The sequence below is a fragment of the Aythya marila genome (genome assembly GCF_965140915.1).
Source record: "Aythya marila genome assembly, chromosome: 8".
Lineage (NCBI taxonomy): Eukaryota > Metazoa > Chordata > Aves > Anseriformes > Anatidae > Aythya > Aythya marila.
The window spans coordinates 9577257-9600299 of NC_139049.1; the positions used below are offsets into that span (position 1 = coordinate 9577257).

General features: G+C 42.9%; 1 protein-coding gene across 1 annotated transcript in view; it reads right to left on the reverse strand.

Moving 5' to 3' along the window:
- Positions 1-23043, reverse strand: part of TEDC1 (tubulin epsilon and delta complex 1) — a gene marked incomplete at its 5' end in the record, with an annotated part of 68545 nt that overhangs the window by 43848 nt on the left and 1654 nt on the right. Inside the window, 3 exons of the mRNA XM_082766388.1 lie at positions 449-547; positions 6452-6622; positions 17599-17801. Coding sequence (XP_082622514.1) covers positions 449-547; positions 6452-6622; positions 17599-17801 — 473 coding nt within the window. The remainder of the gene's footprint in view (positions 1-448; positions 548-6451; positions 6623-17598; positions 17802-23043) is intronic.

Here is a 23043-nt window from a genome sequence, read left to right on the forward strand (position 1 = left end):
TATTTGAGAGCAGCAGAAATATATCCTTACAGCTAAAGCAGCATGCTAGGAAAAATAATGTTGCCCTAGGAGTTTCGGTCTGAACGCAGAAGAAAATTATTTTTTACTTCGCAGATGACTGAACATGGAACCAGGTCACTCATAGAAGTCACAGCAGTCGTCCTGCTAATCTAGGATGGGTTTATTCTACAATCCTTTTCTTCACTGGCACTTTTAGTCAGGTCTCTCCCCACTGCCTATCTACGAGTTTTTGCAAAACCCAGCCTAATATCTATCTTCTGTACCCTTTCAAACAAGGAAAAAACATTCGGTGGATACCAGTTGTAAGTGAGGAGACAGACAGTTCAGTAATACCGGTCTTCAATTCTGTTGGAAATGGTTAAAAGTGTTGTGAGGAATACAGTCTTAGTAAAGTTAAGTGTCCAAGTATTACAGAAAAAAGCATTACCTGCTTGTAGTTCTCTGGCTGTCTGATGAGATCCATTTCTGTGACGGAAAAATGTCCAAGGATCTGGTCCACGTGAGAGCCACTAGTGAGTAAATGGATCTGGAACAGATTAAAGATATTTGTCAGTATGATGAGCAGGTCAGTAACAACACTGTTAGCTGCCATCTGACGGCTGCACGGATGCAATGGTGACGTGAAGCAGCAGCTACAAGCCCATTCCCAATGGATAAGCACAAGTATAGCTACTACCACCACCAAAACAGACCTCTTTAAAGCATTCTGCAGGGACTCATGAGCACACTCCACAAAACAGTCTGTCCAACACTATTACAAGAAACACATGCGAGAATTGCTACTGTTGTCACCACAGTAAAAGTGAAAGATTGCTCTCTTCATTATGTCTCTGAGTCTTTTTCCTTGTTTCCTTGCTACGCACACTCTTGAATGTAGCATGAAGGATAAAAACATTTACATAGATAGCAGAAGTCTTAACAGGGGTAAAGGATACCCTCAGGATAATTTGCGATTTATTCCTTTAAAGCAGGAAATGCTACCTTGTTACAGCAAGATTCTGTTTTGCTGCTGTATGTTCTTGTTTTTCTCTTCCCGGGACCTTGTCCCAGCTGCACTGGTGATGGTGTCATCAATTACTCGACGAAGAAGCTTCCCAAGTTTGTCAAGGGAACAATAAAAAGCAATCCCTCCTATACAGAGCTGATCCCTTTGTTACTGTAATAACCGCAGCTGCCAAACAAGATAGCAGTGCACATTTGTCAGACAATCGCTCATATTTCATTAATATTTCTGCCAGAAGACAGAGAATGCTTCCTGCTTTTCTTTCTTTATTCTAATATGAATTTTATCATACACTTGGGTATTGACAACTATTTTAAAGTTGACAGGCACTGGGCAATTATCAACCCTTCCTTGAAACTTAGGAATATTTTAGCATTCCTTTCCCCAAACTCACTTCTGGTGACAACCATCTGTCACATGTGCAAAGCTATGCAAGTTTAAAAATAAAAAAAGCACCTCCCCACACAATGTTCTTCCTCTCTACTCACCACTCCTCTCGGCTGCATTCTTGTGTAACTGCAGCAGCAAAACCCTTGGGCCCCAGCACCGGGGCTGAATTTCAACCCCTCTTGCAGCTAGGCTACCAGCTAAAGCCCAAAGCAAATACCCTAACGCTGGAAATGCTACTGAGACAAAAGAAATGGGTGAGAAAAGGGTGAGAGACAGGGCATGTGTAGCTGTCGCTGTACTCAACAGGAACAGACAACAGAGGAGGCAGGTTCGATTTAACCTTACACTAACCTTCTTTGCTCCAGAGTACAGGCACAGTTCCTCGAATGCCACTTCTAGGAAGCTTCCCATACCAATTCCTAAATGCCCGTGAGCTTAGGCAATTTGCAAAGAGATCAGCTTGCCTAATCCATGTAAGAGAAGATGAAAAAGGGACTTGTTCACAGCTCACACGCGTGCACAAGAGGAAAAGCTTCTACTGCGCTAAAGAATGCACCATTGAGATCTAAGGGCAGATTCATGTTAGGAAAACAAAGATTTTCAAATACCAAAAATCTCAAAAGAAGATTTATTTAACCAATGCAGACATTTACAGCAGACTTCACACCAAGATATAGGTGCACCCAACAGCTGCAGCTCAGATCACTCAAACTACCAATAACGTGGTCATCTCTCAGCATCAGTCTGCCCTGTTATTCACAAGACTTGTCCCTGCCCCTTTGCTCTTTTACTCTATCAGATATATAGACACCACCAATCTAATCCACTGTAATACATCTTGTTTTATACTGCTTAGTTTGAAGCAGGCACAAGAAACCTCTCCTTTCATTGGAGCTATTTCCCAGCACTGCTTTGCATCCCTCTTAACAGAACACAACTCTTGCTCTTACAGTTTCCAAGCACATTACAACCACTGTAGTCATTTTACCACAATCTGATAACAACAGTTATGTTAGAGTCCCTCTCCTATTGTCAGGAACTCCATTTAATATCGTTTTATTCCTACTAACCTATGCCCATAGTCCACAATCAGATATCTACCTGCTTAACAAAATTCACATCTTAATTCAGCCTAACCCTCCCCTATTTCAGCTGTAATTTGTCCTAGTTTTCAGTGGATAGAGGATAGCTGAAAATACCCACAGGAAATCCATCAGCTTTGCAGAAACTCCACTATTTCTTCTCACATGCTGATTGCGGCACAATGAATTTTTTTAAAAAAAGACAATTTTAAAATATTCAGGTTCCTACCTCTTTGTCTGAAACTATACAAGGCTTCTCATTCACTTTTTTTTTTTTTTTTTTTTTTTTTTTAAGGTAAAGTGGCAATTCAAGGTCTAACAAAAAACAGCTGCTCTCCCCTATGAATTCAAGAGGGATCAAAAACCTGGCAGATATTCCACTGGTACTTGATAGAAAGAAGAAGAAATGGAACAGCAAGAGCCATGAGGCGTGCCTTAAGATGGTAATTTCTCCCTCATGCTTCGATATATTTGAATGCATACCAGGTAAATAAGTACCACTGAGAATTTTGAGGGAATTAAGGTAGAATTGCTCTATTATACTTTCAAAGCAGGCCAACCTGCCCATGTCGAGAAGCCATTATAACGTTATTCAACAGCTCACAGCCTCAGGCTGCAAAGCTCCTCAGCACCAGAGAGGTTAAGATTTCCCTGAGGAGGTCTCCATCCTCCAGCAGGCCACGTGTGCGTGTCTGTGAGCTCCAACAAGCCTCCTGGGAGCTGCAGTCGCTCAGAGCAGCTCATGAGGGCTGGCAGGGAGGAGCAGCTCAGTCTGAGCACCTAACAAGCAGTTAGGCTGCAGATCCAGGGAAGCTTCCCTCCTCACTAACCCGAATTGCTTGCTGCACAACTTCACGCCATCAACCTTCAGCAGCTGCAGACAGGACAGAGAACACGGGGCTCCCAGGGATCCCATACCCCAGAGACGAGGGTTTCAGTTACCGGCTGTGCACTTTAGAGAAAGAAGAGTCAGTTATTTTTCCATTTCACCTCCTATTTCCCTCCTACCATTCCTCTTCCCTTTCTCCAGGCAATACAGCACTGTTTCATTATGACATGAGTCATCACTTGTAACCTGAAAGTACACGTCCCCCATCACCAGAGCAATTCAGTATTTTTTCCACAAAATCACAGAAGAAAAATCCTCTTGTATATCTTCAGTCCAGCCCCTTGCTCTGACAAGGCCTATTGTCAACACATGCATGCAAGTTTTGCAAACCTTTGAGGATGGAAATTGTTCATTATCTTTGCTGACCTGCTCCAACGCTGCCCATCACCCCAAACATGCTTTTTCTAACATGCCTGAACCTGCCATGCTACCACCTGAGGCCCTTTTCTCTGAGTCTGTCATCTGGTACTACTAAAAACAATACAGAACCATTTTCCGTGTAACTACTTGTCATTTAGCTGAAGGCAGCAATTTGCTGGTGCCTCCCACATCCAGACAGCACAAACCCAACTCCCTCAGCTTCATCTTGGAGATCACGTTCATCTTAGCTAGCCCTTCGCCATCTTGGTAGCTTCTTGTTGGATCCTCAATAAACAATTCTCATTTCCAATAGCAATATCCATGCTTAAAAAATAGCGTGGCAAAGCAGTCATTTCCTGAATGAGAACATTTTCCAAGCGTGATGCATTTTTCTCAGAAAGCCCCAAATAGAGAATATGGTATTTTAAAGCCTGTGTGAGTCACAAAATGAAATCTGTGGATGTGTCGCCACTGCTTGGCAAAAACCATAGCTCATGATCAGCAGTAAATAAGAGTGTTTCACAGCTGAGATACATAACCTGGTAAGTTATTAAACAGAGTAAAAGCCATAATTATCATTTTGTAGAGAAAGCCCTCTACATCTGTCAGTGTAATTAAAAATCATAACACTCATTAGCCTTTCGCATACCATGTTTGTGGTTTCTATGAGAAAAGCAACATCTCATACAGGTCATATTGGATCAGCTCAGTCCTGTAACAAAGCAGAGTAGCTTAAAAGTTTTAAAACTAAGTTAATGCAAAAACAAAAGTTTTCTATAAAGAATCAGAAAATATCAATTGTTGTTTATGCAGCTGTTAAACTGTACACGTTATGTTTTGCGGTACCTTGAGAGTTAACATTAATGTGGCACTGTAACGAAATCCCTTCCAGCCACTTTTGCCTTTCAGTTTTTCTGCTTTTAATTCAGACTAAAACATAAATCAGAGCCCTGCAATTTATTACAGCTCTGAACAGAACTCCCACAGTCACACATACATACCTCACTGTGCATAGTATCAGTGTGTGATCACCACTGGAGGAGCTGGACTCCAGTCCATCCTCGGGTGGAGAACTGCATCATATTTAACCTGTCTCCTATGTTCCTGACTGCATCAGTCCTAACATTAACATTTTCCCTCAGGTAGCCAGAGGGGGAAAAGAGCCCAGGTTTATTGCAAAGGACAGTCCCCATAGGAGGTCATCATGTCCCCTGTCAACAATTAAGCAGTGTTGCCTACTCAGCACCTCTTCCTTTCGGCGCCCGATCTGGACCATGAGAGAGTGTCTGTTCTCGAGGCCCCTGGTTTGACCTGCTCTTAATTCTTTCTTGCTCTCATTAACTGCAAGCTGAGGTAGTGAGACTGCCTAATGATTTGTTACTGCCACCTCCCAGCTCAGTCAGAGCACTGATGATGAGTTATGGAGATATTTGCCTCACCTACCATAAAAATCAGCGTACCCAAAATAGAGGTAGCTTTTCAAGGGGAGGAGATACCAATCATTTCATTTGAGCTTTACATCATTAAGGCATCTCTCCCAACAGCATCACTGTCTGTAATCTCAGCGCAAAAGCCGAGGATTGCACCTGCACTTAAAGTGAATTGCTATCTTCCTTTCCAGCTCAGGAAAGCACATTCACTGTGGGCAACAAGAAGCAAAAGGTTACTTTAGATGCTGCACACACAGCACCTGATCTTTCCCTTGGGCTGTCAATCAGACATCTTCCCCAGCAATCAATTCATGTAAAGAACAAAATGTAGCCTCATTACAGTTTTCAGCCTTGCTCTGTCACATGCAGGATTAAAGCCAAGAAGGCATCTTCATTCAAAAGCCTCTTGTTCTGATTCTGATGACTTTCTGATGTGCCTTCTTTGAGGAGAAGTTTCTTAAACCTGTTCTTAGCCTCAGAAAGATTCTCTATGAAGCTTCTGGGTACAACACCAAGCTGATCCATACAATTACCTGAAGAGATGTGAATGCAGAAGGTGGGGGGAGGCAAAAGAAAACACCACTGAATAACTTTTAGGAGTATTTTTATTTATTTATTTTAACTTGTCTCAGCAGTTGCCACTGCTGTCAACTTTGGGCCTACAGGTTGTTTCTATGCTAAGCAGACATGGTGCTCCCAGATAGCTGAATTTCTCACGTGGTCACATAAACATTGTTCATGAAGCGGAACGGAACAGGAATCTCAGCGATGCAGAGTGCTATTCTATCCCGATTTTAAAAGGAGGTAGGTTTTTTGGGTTCTGTTCGGATGCACCCTAGTACTGCAGAAGGGGAATCTGCATTTTGTTTTGCTGCTATGACTTTCAACACCTATGCTCAACATTTTGAATGCACTCTTGTTATAAACTAACATCCAGAGTCACAGCTTGGCTCTGGGAGCCAAATGCTCTGTCATGCTTCTAGCAGGCATTTTCTGAGAAACATGGAAAGAGCTTACCTGGTCGCAGAAGTGACTAACATGCTAACCTGGAAGGGAAACTTTTATACAACTATAACCTTATGAACACTGTCCATGCTTTATTTTCTCATTGTTCTGCCCCACTGGGGAAAGGTGAGGGTATTTATATTTAGAGTAATTCACTTTTATCTAGAGAAAATGCCGAACTAGCAACCAAGAATAATTTATACATGTAGCACTAGCTGACGAGGCTTTTAAATAATAAACAGTGCCACAGCAGGTTACAGGAATCATTTACCTTATGTAAAAGTTTGCATTGCTCTTGGTGCTGAGCATGCAAACTCCGCCACTGGAACCTCAGCCTCCCATTTAGCCACTGAAGGTATCGAATGTCAACTCTGTCTTCTGGCCCATATTCAGGTGCTATTTCAGTTGTACCCTGCTCGCTCTGAGACAGATCGTCTTCACACTGAAAGCAGAAGAGAACACCAAAATATTTTAAGATAGCTTCAACATTTTCAAATCAATCAGTAGTGAAGAGCATACAACACAAATGGGGCAAAGAGGAAAAAAAAAATCCCCAAACTCCAGCAGGCAGAGAGCAATTACAATCTTCTGGAAAACAGGACTGGGAACAGCCTAAAGGAATACTGAAGTCTGGAATTAGCATCAGCTTCTCAGCTAAAATGTGGTGAGCTGTCTCCTCTCTTGTCCTTCGTTTTCCATACCCAGGAAGACACAAAGAGAGATTCTGAAATACTCGGCATAATTTTTGTTCTGCTGCAGCCAATAAATAAGCAAACAATCCAACCACCTTCACCTTCTGGATGCAATTTCTCCTTGGCTAATGGTACAAAGCAAGACATTTCTGTCATATTGCCTTCCCAAGGAACACGGAAGGAATCCCAGCTCCCCCAGACTTGCACAAGCAGATTTACAAACAGACCTCCTTCTCCATTTTCAGCTAAGACTGCATATTGCAAATGAGTAAGAAAGGAACACATGGACTGGCCCACTTCTGATGTCAGGAACACCACTTAAAGGTGGATCTGTCAACTTCATCCAGCCTGAAGGAAGTACATACAGTAAGCAATCCATAACTCTACAGCATGTAAGTAGAAATAACACAGAACTGCAAGGGCCCAGAGGTTCAGAACTGGCATTCTCCAGCTAAGAAAGTGTCTCCCAGTTGGATTCAACACATTCTTTGAAGTAGAAACTCAAGAAGTCTACTTGAAATATGACTGTTTTCAAGAAAACACTTGAGCAGATATTTGTACCCATAGACCTCAACGGTATTTAAACATATGTGCTTCCCTGCTTCGCAGACTTTCACCTTCAATAAAATCTTATCGAGATTCAGCTGGCAGGCAAAGCTGCTTCCAATTTGGATCCGCAACTAAAAATGCAAACTGCAAAAATGCAGAAATAAGGCAGTTTCAATCTTGCCTTAAATGCAGGTTTCAGAAAGTGTGTATCTGTAACGGTGATCAAATAACCCCTAATACCTGTTTTAACCTATTGCCTCAGTTGACAATGCCTCTAACACAATGAGTGTTCCCATTATTTATAAGCACAAAAATGCTGGTCTGGTCACATAACAAAACGCATCGAGATTTGTTCCCTTCGTTCTATGGCTCAGATAAACACGTGCTATAAATCACAGCAGCAAAGGGTTCATAAAGGGCTTTTCCTTTTAAAGGCACAGATTTGTCTTGAGGAAAAAAAAAAAAAAAAAAAAAAGAAGCAAGGAAAAGACCACCTCCTTTGCAGCAAGCGTAATGTCACTCTTTTTCCTCAGATGCTGTCAGCTTTTAGCACCAAAAACCAAAAAGCACTGAGCTGTGGAGCACTGCAGGCCTTGCTACAGCACCTGCACAGTGCAGATCACCTTGCCACCATCAGGTGAGGTTTGTGGACTATGAAATCATACAGATATGCTTACTGGGTTGGCCCTAAACACTACCCAAGCAGCTGGGTATCAGTACATCAGAGAACACACACGTGTAAACAACACTAAAACACTGCAAATAAGCAGCCAGCAAGCCACAGGGCCAAAGACAGAGCTCAGCACGTGACTCTGCCCTGCTCTCATAGCTGGGATTCCCAGACTGAAATATGCATTTCCCATCAATTACAGTTCAACTCCAACTCCCCTGGATTAGAGGCTTGAGAATAGCACAACTACTGCTCTCCTGGGGATTCGTTTAAGGAAGGAATGGCATTAGACTCAATTGCTTTGGCAGTAAAATGACAAACACCATGCAGAGCTAATTTTATAGTAGCAATCTGCCTTATTAATATTAAAATAAGCCAGCCAGCCAATGCATTTTTAACAGAAACTCTATTATTTATTCCACAAACTGCGCAAAAAATTTCCTTTTGCTATGAAATACTTAGCCTGTCATAAAGGTAAACAAGGTTAAAAAAAAAAGTCTTGCATATTATACTGTGACCTCAATTTCCAGAGCCATCTCCACAATCTAAAACTATTTACTGCTCTCCCAGTGTGAGAAAAATCACTAAAATACCAACCCAAGCTAGAGTCCTTGGTTCAAATATCACTGTGAATTTATCTAATCTATGCGGTAATTTGGGTGCACACCTGCGGTTACTTCTGATTTACACAAGTGCCTATTATTTAGGCAAAGCCACAACAAGGCAGGTACCCAGAGCTCTCAACAGCCTCCCCTCACTTGGATGCTCCACACCAGCTCCAGCAGAGACAGCTCCACAGCCACTTACCAGAAGAGCTTTTTGCTTAGAAACTTTGCTGTAATTAACGTTTCTCTGATTCTATTTCAGACTCCAGCTACAGAACGGTGCCACAGGCTTGCAGGACAAATGCCACCTTATCACGTGTTGACACCGTGGTGCAGTGCTGGATTTTTGTCCCATTACACTGTTGATATCGCAGCAAACTGGATAACGCAGACTCAGCAGGGCACCTGTGATCAGCACAACTGTTAAACAGCAGCTTGCATGAAGCCTCTCCATTTCACTCTCACTGCCTCACCCCAACAAACTTTTCTGCCCTAAACGTTCACGGTACTGCTATAAGAAGATCTCAATGTCTATTTACCAGCAAACTTGGAAAACCCAGCACAGGCCTGCTGACAGCACCACGTATATATTCACCCAAGTTCTCTTCCAGCCCCTTCCTGAACTCCCAACCTGCCCACACTTACCCACACCTTAAGCCCAGGCCTCCTGTGGAGAAAGATGCAGGCAAATAACCAGCTAAGCCCCGTAATAAGTGCATGCTCCAGGACAGAGCAGAGCACCAGCCCAAGGAAGGCAGCTTACAAGCTACAAAACCTACCCAAGCTCATTAAATCAACTCTGGTTTACTCAGAGCTAAGAGCATGTGTTTAAAATCACTGCAAAGCACCCTAGAATTTAGTCTCTGACACAAGTTTTGCCCTCAGCATTCCTTCCCAGGCTATTTCAAGCCCAGTTGTTATGAAAAAAGATACCAGAGCATTCTCAAAACACTCAAATACACTTGTGGCTAGACAATGCAAAAAGAGTTAACACGGCCCTCGTGGGGCACTCTGTGCTGGGAAGTCGGATTCACAAAACACTGAGAAAAGCCACCAGATATAGAAGTATTTAGAAGAAAAGAATAAGGGGTGTGAGAAGGAAGGGTGTGAAAAAAGACACAGGAACGTATCAATTTAATTCCTATTCTATATACCCAAGCAAACAACTTTTATGCAACTTGCTCAGAGAAAGTAAAGATTAAGAAGTTTCAACTTATGGCAGAAATAAAGCCTTTCTCGCTGGTTTGAAATACAAAGCAACTCCGTGTTATTGGAAATGAAAGAGCAATTTCACCCGCAGCGGATGAAGATAAATTAAACAAGCACTTTGTCATATAAATAGTTCATCAAAGAACAACATAAGCATCAATGCGTTAGCAGAAATTGAGAAGGGAACATTTTCTGCACGGCTTGTTCCCTTTGAGATATGAGCATTTTAGGGACCTGGTACGGGGCTGACCTTGGTCTGTTCATACCCTTTGAATAAACTCAACTCCAAAAATTGATTTAAAGTAAAATCCCTTCCAGATTCAGGGGAAATCTTGAGGGGAAAAAAAAAAAAAAAAAAAAAAAAAAAAGCACAAATAGTACTTCAAAGAAAACCCTGTATTGGGCAACTTACTTAAACTTCTACAGCTTCCCAACTCACAGAGAGCTCTTAATGCTTACACATTCTTACATGAATGCAGCTACCATGCAGAACAAACACCACACTGCCTTATTTTGCCCTGCACACTCGATGGAAGTGCAGAGGCCTGTGCTGCCTGCATTGCTGCGAAACAAGGCTTCGGCAGGGCCAGCTCCCTGAGAGATGCTCTTCTGCAACGACGAGCTGCCATCTGTTGGTAAGCGAAGGACCACAGCAGGCTCTGGTTCATCCCCAGCTCACTGTAGCTTCTCCCCGTGATGCATCCAAATCCCTCCAAGGACCAGCTCTCTGCTTCTGTATCTGGACGGCCACCAAACCGCTTGCTGCTCTTCCCGTGGCGAAGCAGCTCTGCTGGAACCTGCTTAACCCAGGGATGTATGCACCGAGCCTAATCCCCAGCTGACAGCAACCCTCGAGCACAGCAGCACAAAGCAGCAGCCTGTTAAACCCTCTAATGAGTGCTCCCACCCTCGTGCTCACTTCCACCCAAATTAATCCGTGCCTAGACACAAACTATTTACTCACGGGTGCTGCTCAAATCCTAGCTACCCTGTGCGTGCAGCCTCGCATCCCGGCGGTGGGAAGACGTGTGTCTATATCGCTCGCTGCAGGACTCAGGAGAGACAAAACAATCACATAAATCAGAGCAATAAAGTGCTTATGCAAGCTTTTACTGAGAGCTCATTCTGAGCTGCTCGTAATTCACACAATGGTTTTCATTTGACATAACATATGTTAATCAATGTAATTACATATCTTTAAATAGGGGAGAGGTGTTTGGTTTTTTTTAATTAAACGCCGTAGCCAGAAGTACCAGAGCATCAGACCCACCTTCCTGATACAGCCCTATGTCTACCTGTGGGAGGGAAAACATGAAAAGGAACAACTCAAATACATGGATGCGAAAGGGGCAACACTATTTTCATTAACAGCTCCATCAACATTAATTGGATTTCCTCCTAGACAAGGCAGGATGCAGACAGCTGTGTGCATGAGGAGACAGAGATGGTGTAAGAAACCTCTCCCACGGGATGCACGCAGCAATTAGATACCCAGATATCCACAAACAGACGTGCTCACAAAGTAGAAGCGATACAAATGACTGCTTTATGTATTCAGACAACACACAGAAGCCAAATTACTCAACTAAACACCTGGTAAGGCAGCCCTAACCCACAGGGTCCCACGTTCTGCAGGGCTCAGTGAATGCAATACAGACAACGCCTTGCACTGCGCTTCTGCCTGAGGCTTTCTTTCCATGTCCGTGCTTTCCTGAGGAAGAAGTGCTTTCCTTCAAAAGATCTTGCAGTGAGAGTTAACCCTTCTCACAGAAGTGGGACACCAGAAGTAGAGGGTGTTCCCATTTAAATCAAAAGAGCAAAGATAACCAGAAGGTACCAGAAGGTCCTGCCTGCTCCCCGCCACTGGAGGGCAGGAGAGACACCGAATAATTTTAACATTACTTGGCTTCCCCAGCACGCATTTTAGCAAAGGACACAGCACCAGCATCACCATGGCAAGGCTTCCCATGAGCACATCAGTCCTCATCTTCCTCTCAGCCTGTGAAAGCGCGAGGGGCTCTCAAAAAAAAGCTTACGAGCACGTTCACTGTGTCAAACAAAAATAAGCGTTGCTAACCATGAATTTTCCACTAGTCTCTAGCAAAAGTTAGGGGAGACAAATTCTGCAGAAGAAACTTTAGGGATCCTGTGCCCTCTATTGAGCTTTCCAGGTCTTTAAAAATAGTGTACATTAACAGCTACTGTAATAGAGCAACAGTAGTAGCAACAAGATAAATTGTGAGAGTTACAGTAAGACAGGAGGTCAAACAGAACAGAAGCGTAAGCAAAGGGAATAGGGGAGGCAAATCAAAAAATGAGAGCTGACAGGCTAATATAGCCCGTGAAAACATGGAAAGCAATTATGCTTCCAAGTCAGAATCAATAGGTTAATAAGATTCCCTCCTTTTCTCCACGCTGTAATAGGTTAAAAGGGAAAAAAACAGAAAACGGCTGTTTTCTGACAGTAGTGTCAAAGGTGTCCTGGTTCTGTACTGGGGTGGGTGGTAACGTCAAGCTGGGCTGCTACGTTCACACTTCCATCTAGCAGTGTGGTTTATGGAGCAGCAGGGCCAGGCGAGACTTCTGGAAAAAAAAAGGCATCCTGACAGTAAGATTAGAAATCAGGCAGAAGTCTCACACTATATTGGAAATAGCCAGCGAGCCAAGCTAGGCTGTGACAAACAAGAGATTAATCAAATTGCAAACCCAAGAGTCAGAAGGCACATTTAGTTTCATTTCCCCCCACACGAGAAGTAATGAAACCGAGTTCACTTTGGCATGCTAGCGAGACACCCATGAATTCCAAGTACACCAGCCATAACAGCTCTATTTGTTGATTACCACGAATTCACAAAAGGGGAGGGGAGTCCAATTTCACACAGAGGGCAAGAAGCAGGCAGAGGGAATTACTGGAACCAAGAACAAGTGTTTGTACAACATAGCTTGGTGATAATGAGGGAAATAACATCATTACCCTCATCTGAAAACTCCACAGCCTCCACACATAATTAAATTATTGGGCACATAGATTAATTTCAGCTGTAGAAATAATACCAGCACAGGCCACATACCTCCACAGGAACAGAAGGAACGCATGCCCACAGAGCACTGCTATTATCTGCACAAGCCATTGCACAGATTTGGATAAAGCTGTGGTATTATCAGTAAAATTTAAAAAGCAAAGCAAAAATAAAATCAGTCAAATGCTGGATATGCTAAAGAGGCAGGTTTATATCAATTATCTGCTTCTTAAAGAGACGGGGAGAGAGAGTGAGAACTCTGCAGGTCTATTTTATAGGTTTAGTGAAGGACAGTTTTGGTGATGAGTGGCAGAGAAAAATAAATGAGCAATTCACTTCCATTGTTATGGCCTTATACACAGGGTTCAGGCTTCACTGACACAACTAGATGTTTATTTTATTCTATTTTGCCTTCAGCTGTGGGCAGCCAATGCTTCTACCAGGTTTCTCTCAAGGTCCTCTCATTCTTTGTCTTCCTTCCTGGGAGAAGATCACGCAGACACTCTGCAAGAGATGTCTGGCACACAGTTTTGGTCAGCGACATGTCAGACTGCAAAACAAACACCTAAATTAGGCACAGAGACTCAGCTCAACTAGCAGCATTCCTCCACAGGATGCAAGAACCCTGGTTTCATGGAGGAACCTATAGCTCCCTGCATTAATGGGTTTGATTTGGAGAGAAGTGGTGGTTGCTGCCCAGCCTGGCAGTTGTAGAAGCACTGGATTTGTCTGTGAATTTTCACAACTCAGAACAAATTAAGAAAATCCACCACCAACTGCACAGGCATGAAACCAAGAGGAAGAATCTCCCTGGAAAAGTCCATTATCTTGCCAAATTGAGCAGGACTTGTCACAGGTAGTTCTTTATGCAACGCTTTACAGGCTGGTTTTCAGATATGTCGGTTTTTGGTCTGTTTTTAAACTTTCCCCAGCAGTCTAGGATTTTCATATGGAATCTATGAACAGCACCTGAGAGTATTCCTCACGTATGTGACTACCAAAAGCAACAAAAGATGCCACATCCAACATCTCTGCAGTGCTTATTTGAGACAGAAGTCCACAGAGGCTGTAAAAAGCCTTTCAAGGCAGTGTCCATCAACTAATCACTCATGTTTTAAGGCCATAAAAACAGGTGAGAATGCCCAGGTAGACTTCTATATGTGTGCCTCCAACTCAGACTGCACTCAAGTCTTTACAGGACTGATAGAACTAGGGACTTTTTCTCTACTTATATATTTAAAGGAGTTGACTAATGCGATATTTGAACTTTCACTTACCACCTCTGGTGTCATCAACCTGCTGACAAACCCATACAGTAAATATAAAATGGACTTGAGCCACAGGTGGAAGGGGCAGCATCTCCCCCAGTCCTGCTAGCTGGTGCATCCTGAAGGAGGAACCTCACACCTGGCTCAGCAGAGACACTGCAGCACTGCCCTTCTAAAAACAGGAGCTGGAGGCCATGTGAGACAAGGTGCCCTGCAGGATTCTCCTAACACATCAAAGCCGTCAGCCCACATAATCATTCCGGGTTACTAACAACACCTGTCCTTACCAATAACTGCCCTCAAGATTATTATTTTTTTTAATTATTTCAGACACACTAAGCACTACCTCCTAGCATCCTAACCCTTTCGTCATGCTTTACCTGTTGTTTAGCTTATAATTTTAGAAATCACTTAACTTTTGACTCTGAAGATCTAAGTGCCTGTAAAATTAAGCTTGTTGGATGCCTTCCCGAGCTCAGGATCTTAAAGCTCTGAATCCCTTGCAGCGGCTGAGCTCAATGTCCATCATGTGTCATGAATACCCTTGTCCCTCTATAAATAACCGGCCTGAAATCCTTCAGATGGAAGTGTTCAATTTGCAGGGGGAAAAAAACTGTGTTGCTAAGGAACTGCAGAGAAGAAAAGGCCATAGAGAGGTAATCTGAAATGAAATGAACGGAATTAATTTAATTGGCCCTTGATATGTTGGGTATTTGGCATATTATCAGCAATTTAGCTGCCTGTAAGCTTTGTTTCCAACATAGCCCGAAAGAATAGTCCTCACTGCATCCTTAATTTTGGGATTAGCTGCATTCTCTCCTCTTCATACAAAAGAGCCCGTCCACATCTGTGGATTTACAACAAAATTTTAAAAACAAGCCACATGCACGTCAGCTGAACTACAGCTATGCCTACAGTTCTTGAGGCTCCATGTTTTTAGACGAAGACAAAGGGGAAGGATTTTCTTCACGTTTATTCTCTCTAGTAGACCAACAGATGTGCTTTCCTGGTAAGTACTGGCTTCCATGCTTTGCTGATTTTGGCAGAGATCTCGGCAGTGCACAGAACCAAATAGTATTTCAAGGATTTTTTGTTTTGCAACATTTTCATTTCAAGAAAATATTTTCAATTGTTTATAATACATTTTAAAAAGGGCTCCATGTGGTGGAACATTTTTCAGGCTCTTTCTCAGCTGAGAGCTTCAGTTGTTTTAAAAAAAGAAACCGAAATGCTCTTTAAGACCAATCTTTCTCTAGAGAAAATTTTTCTAGTTGTCCTGCCTTTTCCTTCAATTTACTCAAATAGAAGAGAGTTGCAATTGCAGAGACTGCATCTCTGGCATGTTTAGAAATGTCTGTACAAACTGTTACGTATCTTCCAACACTTCAGTTTTAAGTACCAGAAAAGCCTGGTATTTAACATTCAGAGTCAAAATTGCAGCACTTCAGTTGTTCAAGCTGTACTTTAACTTACCAGATATCAGGTCTCAAAGTGACAACCTCACCTTCTTTCCTTCCTTCCTATGATTTCAGGGGGTTAAAACATTGGAAGGAAATTCCAATGAGTGGGTACCAAGGAAGGTATTCCACAAAGTAACACTACAATAGCTATCACACCTTCAAACCTGTTATTCAAACAGGTTTTCCTGAGTGGAATACAAGGAACTGATTCCTTACCATTAGAAGGTGTGTGACCCACCTATCTTCTAGTTCACACCCATCATTATCTCCTGAACTGCGCACTTCTAGATCTTCACTTGCTCAGGTTTTACTGGTCAATTTGATTGGTTTTGTAATTATCAACCAAAAGATAAGGTATCTCCCTGAAAATTCGGTTTAACTGCCTCGTGATACCGAATCTCAAAGCACGCTGTTTACATGTCCTCCACCACTACAACTTATTATTTCTTTCCTTAATAGCAACTGTTTTTATAAGTTTTATTACTTGCAAGTTTTATAATGAAAACACTCTAGGTGAACACCAAAGAATACAATACAACAAGCCTTACATACATACACTAACTCCAACTCCCAGTTTATAAACTTTTTTGTCTGAGCTATCAGAAAAAATCCAGACCTGTAAACACTGTTTTGGACAGTTAGTGGAAAAAAAGAACATGAAATAAGCATGTTTTTGAGAAGCACAGGTGGAGCAGATTACAATTGACGCAAAAGGCACAGCAATAAATTGCTTAATGCCTCTCCATGTGGGCATATGAGATAACATTTTTTTACCATAGTTACTTCAGCTTATTTTGGAAAAGGCAAAACTTAGTCCTTCAGAGAAAATAGCGTATGTGCTGCCTTATTTCCTGAATTCATGTTGCTACTACGCTTCATTCATCCCTCTTTTGTAATAGAAATTAAGGATCAGAAAAAAATAAGTATCTCTGCTATCACACAACAAAAAGCAAGAAAAAACAAGAAGCTTAAAGTAAAAGTGTCTTCACAAGTGTGTTTCTCCTAAGGTCTTCAGGTGCCCTTCTCAGCACCAGAGGGCACCACCACTCACACCCAGCACGCCAGGCACCACCTTGCAGCTCTTCTGCTCCCTTTTTTGCGCAGCAGTTGGAGTGTAGTTAAGTGTGGTCTGTGTTCCCAAAATACTGCTCGTAAGGTTGTTACAGAAATGACTCTTCCCTTTAAATTGTTTTCCATTTAGCAACACGTGCTCTTAAACGCAAGGGATGGGTTCTACAAGCAGTTATCCTTGATCCATGTTATAACATGGGCTTGGGGTTTTCTTTTTGCCTTCCCCCACCCCGATCACGTACATTGCAGCTGAAATAGACACACAGCTATCCTCACATTACTTCAGACCAGGTTTTCTGTATGCTAACATCTTTTTACTGATGGAAACACAACTGCATACCTCGTTATTCTCTCAAAGAAGCTACAAGGTCATTAGTTACCCCAAGTAACTAATGTCATTAGTCATGTCATTAGTTACCCCAAGATGGTTTTTTTATGTTCTGTTTGCTTTAGGATTACTTGCTTTACCCTGTGCCAACAGACCCAGCATTCATGGCTCATCTGTTTGCCTACTTCCACTTCCATGCCCACAGCCTGGACGCAGAGATCAGTGACGTGCACTTACCTGCAGTCCTCCTAACTGGTCTCATCTATACCGCAAGGAAAAAAAGTAATCACAGCATTCACTCAGGGAGGGGAGTTTGAGAAAGAGAAGGAACCCAGACCACCTGCACACAGAAAGTTTAGGAAGGGAATGAAAACAAGTTCCAGCTGCTGGCCCCTGCAGCTTTTTTACAAAGCTAGAATAAGGCATTTATTTTTATAAGGGCACCACGACACCACACACTGTGCACTACACACTAATGATAACACGGCTTCTGTCACAGAACATTACTTAGGGGTGGACGAGGTGGAAGGACACAAACAGGCTCACCATGCACACGGAGGTTTCATCTCCAGTCCTCACTCTGTTCCGAGCCAAGAGCTGTTCCAAGAGGCTGATTCTGTGCAGCAGCCAGGAAAATGCCAGCAGCAGCTCCCGGCTACCTGCTGAGCCATCGGAGGGGAGCCGATGGAGCTGTGGTCTGCCATAGCCCTGGTACCACAGCGCCGACTTCACAAACCTAATTTGGGTATCTGAAAAGAAGAAAACAATCACGAATAACACACTGTGCTACTCAATGCGTTCACCCATTCAGTTCCAGAAACTGTTGCTCTGAGAATAAGATTTTTAATTTAGCCTAAGGTTAATGGAAAGCAGTGGAGAGCAGGGTTTGGTACTTTATTCGACAACTGAGAAAGGAAAGTGGTAACAGGTAAGAGATTTCCTTATGCTGTCCCAGTCTGACCTACAGAAATTACTGCTAAGGGAAATGAAAAATTCAGAGTTGAGATCAAGGCTTCGTGGAGATTAACAAAAGCAAAAGAGGTAAATAGCCACCCTCGCTTTACCAGGACTCCAATTCACCTATTCATTTTTTATGAGCCACCAAGCATCCCATGAATTAGTAAATACCTCGAGTCACTTGACTCCTGAGCGAAACTGGAATTTAGAGATAGGAGTTTCGCAGCCTGCTGCAAATCTCTAAGCAGCAGTGGGCAGGCAGAGATAACGCAGCACACCACGCTGCGTACCAGCCTGCACGGGCTACTTAGTGCTCAGGAACGCTGCAATCCATATTCCTTCACACCAGCAAATTTTACCTGACAGCTACGAGACAGGCGCTACAGAACTGTGAAATACAGATGAAAGAAAGATAAAATTATTATACAAACAGGTTCTGGCCAGGAAGCTTCCGCTCTGTACCAGGTAAAGTCGTCAAAAGTGTAATAAAGAACATAATTAGGGGCCACAACGATAACCAGTATATGCTGGGGAAGAACCAACAGCTGCTATAAAATTAAGTCCTGCTGAAAAAGCTGCTGGAGTTCTGCAAAGGCAACACCAAGCAAGTGGTTAAAGATTCAGCTGATGCAGGATATTGAAGCTTCCCAGAGGCATTCAACTAGCAGAAAGAAACTAAGCCAGTAGGGTGAGCTTGCACCAACAAGTGACTAGCAGGCAAGAATCAGAGGGTGGGAAGACGCGGTGGTTTCACAAGAGGGCTCTGAGCTAAACCTCTGCTGTCCAACTCAACGTGACAAGGACGATATGAGAGCGACAGAACGATTGGCGCTGACGTGCAATTACTCTGTAGGAAGGAATGCAAGCTGATAAAGAAAAGCCTGGACTCGCTGCGTTCTGTGATTTGGAAACGACAGATAAAATTCCTTTAAAAATAATGAAAAATGATGCACACAATGGGAAAAAACAATCACAACTTTTCTGATGTGGCAACAGGCTTGGAACTGACCACTGCAGTCAGGAACACGATTTTGGTTTATACAATTTTCCTGACAATATTACACTCGACCCTCTATATATCCAAAAACAACCAAATGCAAGAAATCTAAAAAGGAACCTAGACAGAACACAGAAGAACATTATCTGTGTATACCCACAATGACCTCATGTCTCAAACTCTCGGTGTTATTTCATTTCTTCAGCCCCAAAAGGACCATGAAAGATTTGGAAAAAGGTAAAAGAAAGGATAAGTAAGATCACAAACCCAGAACAGCTTCATTTTAAGAAATGACCACACAGGCAAAGAAGAGACTGAGAACGAGTATGACAAAACTCTTCAAAGCAAAGCCATGGTAGATTAGTGAAGGCTGAAAGATTTAACCCCTGGAAGCGCCCCTGTGTACTTGTTCTGTCCTTTGCCCTGGGAATCCATTTTTGACAGCTGTCACTATTGGACAGAGCTGGAGGAACCTTCAGTTTGATCCAGTTGAGGCACTTGTACAAGGTAAGGAGAAAAGCTGCTCTCCTTTCCCAGTGTAATGCTTCAGCATCTTTGTAATGCTCCATGTAAAAGGTACACACACACCAGCAAAGCACAAGCCTCAAGCAATCAGGGACTGTCACTGCTGTCCTTAATTAACATACTCATTCATCACATTGCATACTCATTTGCCTGCTCCTTGGCCACTTGTGCTAAGAACATCCCTCAGCAGCCCCACGCGCTGTAATCATTCTTTTGTCTAGCACTGACTGCTGAAGCCCAAGAACTACATCACGAAAGACTTCAAAACAAAAATGAGAAAAACAATACTGCTCTCAGAAGGAATTGGTTAATTATAAGAGGCTCTCACAGTGAAAAGAGAGGCCTGATTTGCAAAATGCTAAGGGAGTCTCATCTACTGAAAATAACACAAAGCCAAGGCAGAACGAGGAGCTGTAACCTGACTTGTGCTGGTAACCCTACAGGAGCAGGGCACTGCTGCAGCTCTGCTGAGGCTGGAAGGAGCTGGTGGTCACCAGCCATCAAGCTCCTTGTGCTTGGACAAAACAGAGAAGGTGTGTTTGAGATTGAAGAGCACCAGAGTGCTCCCAAAACTGACGAAAAAACATCAGGAGCATGATTAAGCAGGCAACGTGAGGGTGCAGAGCTACTAAATTTTTGCTGGACTGGTGTTCTGCAGGGCACAGCTTCTGCACAGATGTGTGACAACTGGTTTTACACCTAGCCTGTTTTGGCACCACAGACAAAAAGGAAACCCAAACCTCTAAATGACTGTTTGCTCTTGCTGGAGAACCTGTGAATACTAAAAAACGAGCAGCTTCCCAGCATGATGCTGGGGTGGCAGAGATGCCCAGGGTTTGCTCACAGCCTTGCCATAGACACACACTCCAATCACACGTACAGGAGAGCACTCGGATCTTAAGAGGTTTTATTTTGATCACTACTGAACGTTCTCATATTGGCTGGATTTTCATGCTGCCTTTTCCTTGCACGTTTGTCATTTTCAAGAAAGGAACAGCTGGAGCAGGCTCAGGCAGAAACACTCCAAGAGGAAGATCAGTACCTACTTTCCCTCTTTCTCAAGGCACAGAAGTGAGACGTGCTGCCATCTGCAGTTCAGGAAGCTCCCTGAGGAATCACCTATCAAAGAGACAGCATAGGGCAAGCCAGGGTTTTGTTTGTTTGTTTTTTCCCCTCTCTTTTTCGTCATTTCCCTCCCCTGGCAGATCACTTGGGACCAGATCCACCAAGGCAGTTTGCCACCTGAATTTCTCTGTTGCTCTGGTTCTTCATCTCCCCTTTTCAGCTCTCTCTCTGCAATAGGATGCCCTCCTACAAGAAGGTATGAGTGGTGTGGGCATCAGGCAGGAATTGTGGGCAAGTGGTCCAGGCATGAATCTGGGACAGGGGCTCAGAGAGTCACAGAGCCTTTCTAGAAAGCCTAAGTGACCTTACAGAAGTCACTCGGTTCTCCCCATCTCCACAACGCTCTGCCTTGTAAGGACACAGCCCTGAGGTAAGTGGCAGTGGAGGCTATATAAGTACCAAAGAACAAGATGGATTCTTCCAAAACATGCAGCCAAGAGAGAGCAAAAACATCACGCAGATAAGCAGATAATGCCAGTCACTCGAACACCTTCTCTTTGCCAACATTTTCTTCCAGCGTTTTATTAGGATTAGGCAATCCATATAGAAAGACCCACTCAGTCTTTCCAGCTAATTCCGTTCTGCATGCACGTTATTTATAAGAACATGTTCAGCACATAAAACCAAGCTGTGGATGAACCTCACGGTTCAGTTCTCTTAAAACTGTACTCCAGCTGTGCTCTTCTGCTTTATGACTCCCACAAAATGTCTCAGTGAATCACAAGAAGATTTTCAAATAAGGGTTAGGCATTGGTCTAGCAGGCTAAGAGGGAAAGAAACTAAATCCAGTACAAGAACAGACAGATACGTAACTTCACACACTCAGACAAGAAGCACCTGCAGAGGTAGTGGCTGCTGCAGAAGATAATTTTCCACTTTATTTGTCAAACAAAAACACATTGCAGCTCCAGACCTCTTTCTTATACTAAAAAAAATGGAGTTGCAGCTCCAGAAAAGGAGCATCTCCTCCAACTATCGAAATGCGCATTGCACTGCTACCTGGTGTGGCGTTAAGCAGGTCCCTCGGTCCTCAGCCTCCGTCACGAAAGAGCAACGTGAAACCACTAATTGTGACTTGCTTCATCAGTAAAGTCGTGCTCAGAGTGCCACTGCACAGCTTGCTTTGTCTTGAACTCCACTAATGAGAGATCCACTGCTCCGACACGCTGCAGTGGCTGGAGTGCATTAAATGCTTCCCACCGCAGTTTAGGATAAGCGCTTTGTACTATAGGAAGAAAAAAATTCTTCCGAAATAAGAAACCAAAATATTTGCAGAATTTTATAGCCACTGACTGAAAGACTTCAGCAGGGTTTCTGGGTTATTTTTGCAAGAATGCAATGCTTTAAAACATCGATCTGTGGGGATTTTCTTCTACGTGATTTTTCAAATATTTTAGGTTTTGCCAGTGGGGCTGTAAAATGTATCACTCATTTAAAAAACATAATGCAGAATGTTTTTCTAAACAGCCTCACATTACACCAATAAAAAGGGAATGACCATTCAAAGCAAATCTTAATCTTCTCTAAAACTCATTTATGTAACAGAACAGAAACTAACAAAAGCTATTATCTTGAAACAGAAATACACCCTGGGAGTGCAACTTGGAAAGCCACTTTAAAAGGGTTTCCCAAATTAAAGGAACAATTTTTACGTGAAAATCTGTCCTTTTCCATGAGGCTAAATCTGCAAGAGCATTCTGTCCTTACAACGCGCTGCTTTATCCTAGCATCTCATGAGCACAAGTGGCCCAACATCTTACACGCTGTCCTTGAAACACAGGCCTCGCTTTACAGAGTAAAGAAAAGAACCACTGTGGCCCTGGCAACATGCACAGACTACAGACCAAAACTTTAACAAGTTTGCCAAACTTCGGAAAAAACTTTTGTCCTAAAAAAAAGTAAGGTTTTTGTTTGAAAAAAAAAAACAAGCACAAGACCATTTGAATGTGGCTTCTTTTCCAAAAAGCTGTTCCAATGGCTATGCACACAACAACCCTCGTACTGGGTTCAAAGCCTTCCTCTGGGATATAGCAAGTGCTTGTGCTGGTTTTTAGCTAAATAATGAAAAGGTTGTACAAAACCAGCAAAGAAAGGCAAGCCTGTTCCAGGGACTAAAGCTCTAGACTTGAATTAGAGGAATCTGTTTCAATTCCTTGCTGTTCTACAGGGTCCCGTACAGAGCTGAGAAAGTTATTTAGTCCTTAATGAAGTGGAAAACTTGGTCTTTCCATGAAATAAATGCACGAAAGACCACAATTGCTCCAAAGGTGGGACAGAGTGAAATATTGATCCTATTCACAGCAGGCAACTCACTCACCTGACAATCTACCAGCAACAACTGGGTTTGCTCTCTCTGGAGCCAGCAACCTGCCACACGCATCCAGGAA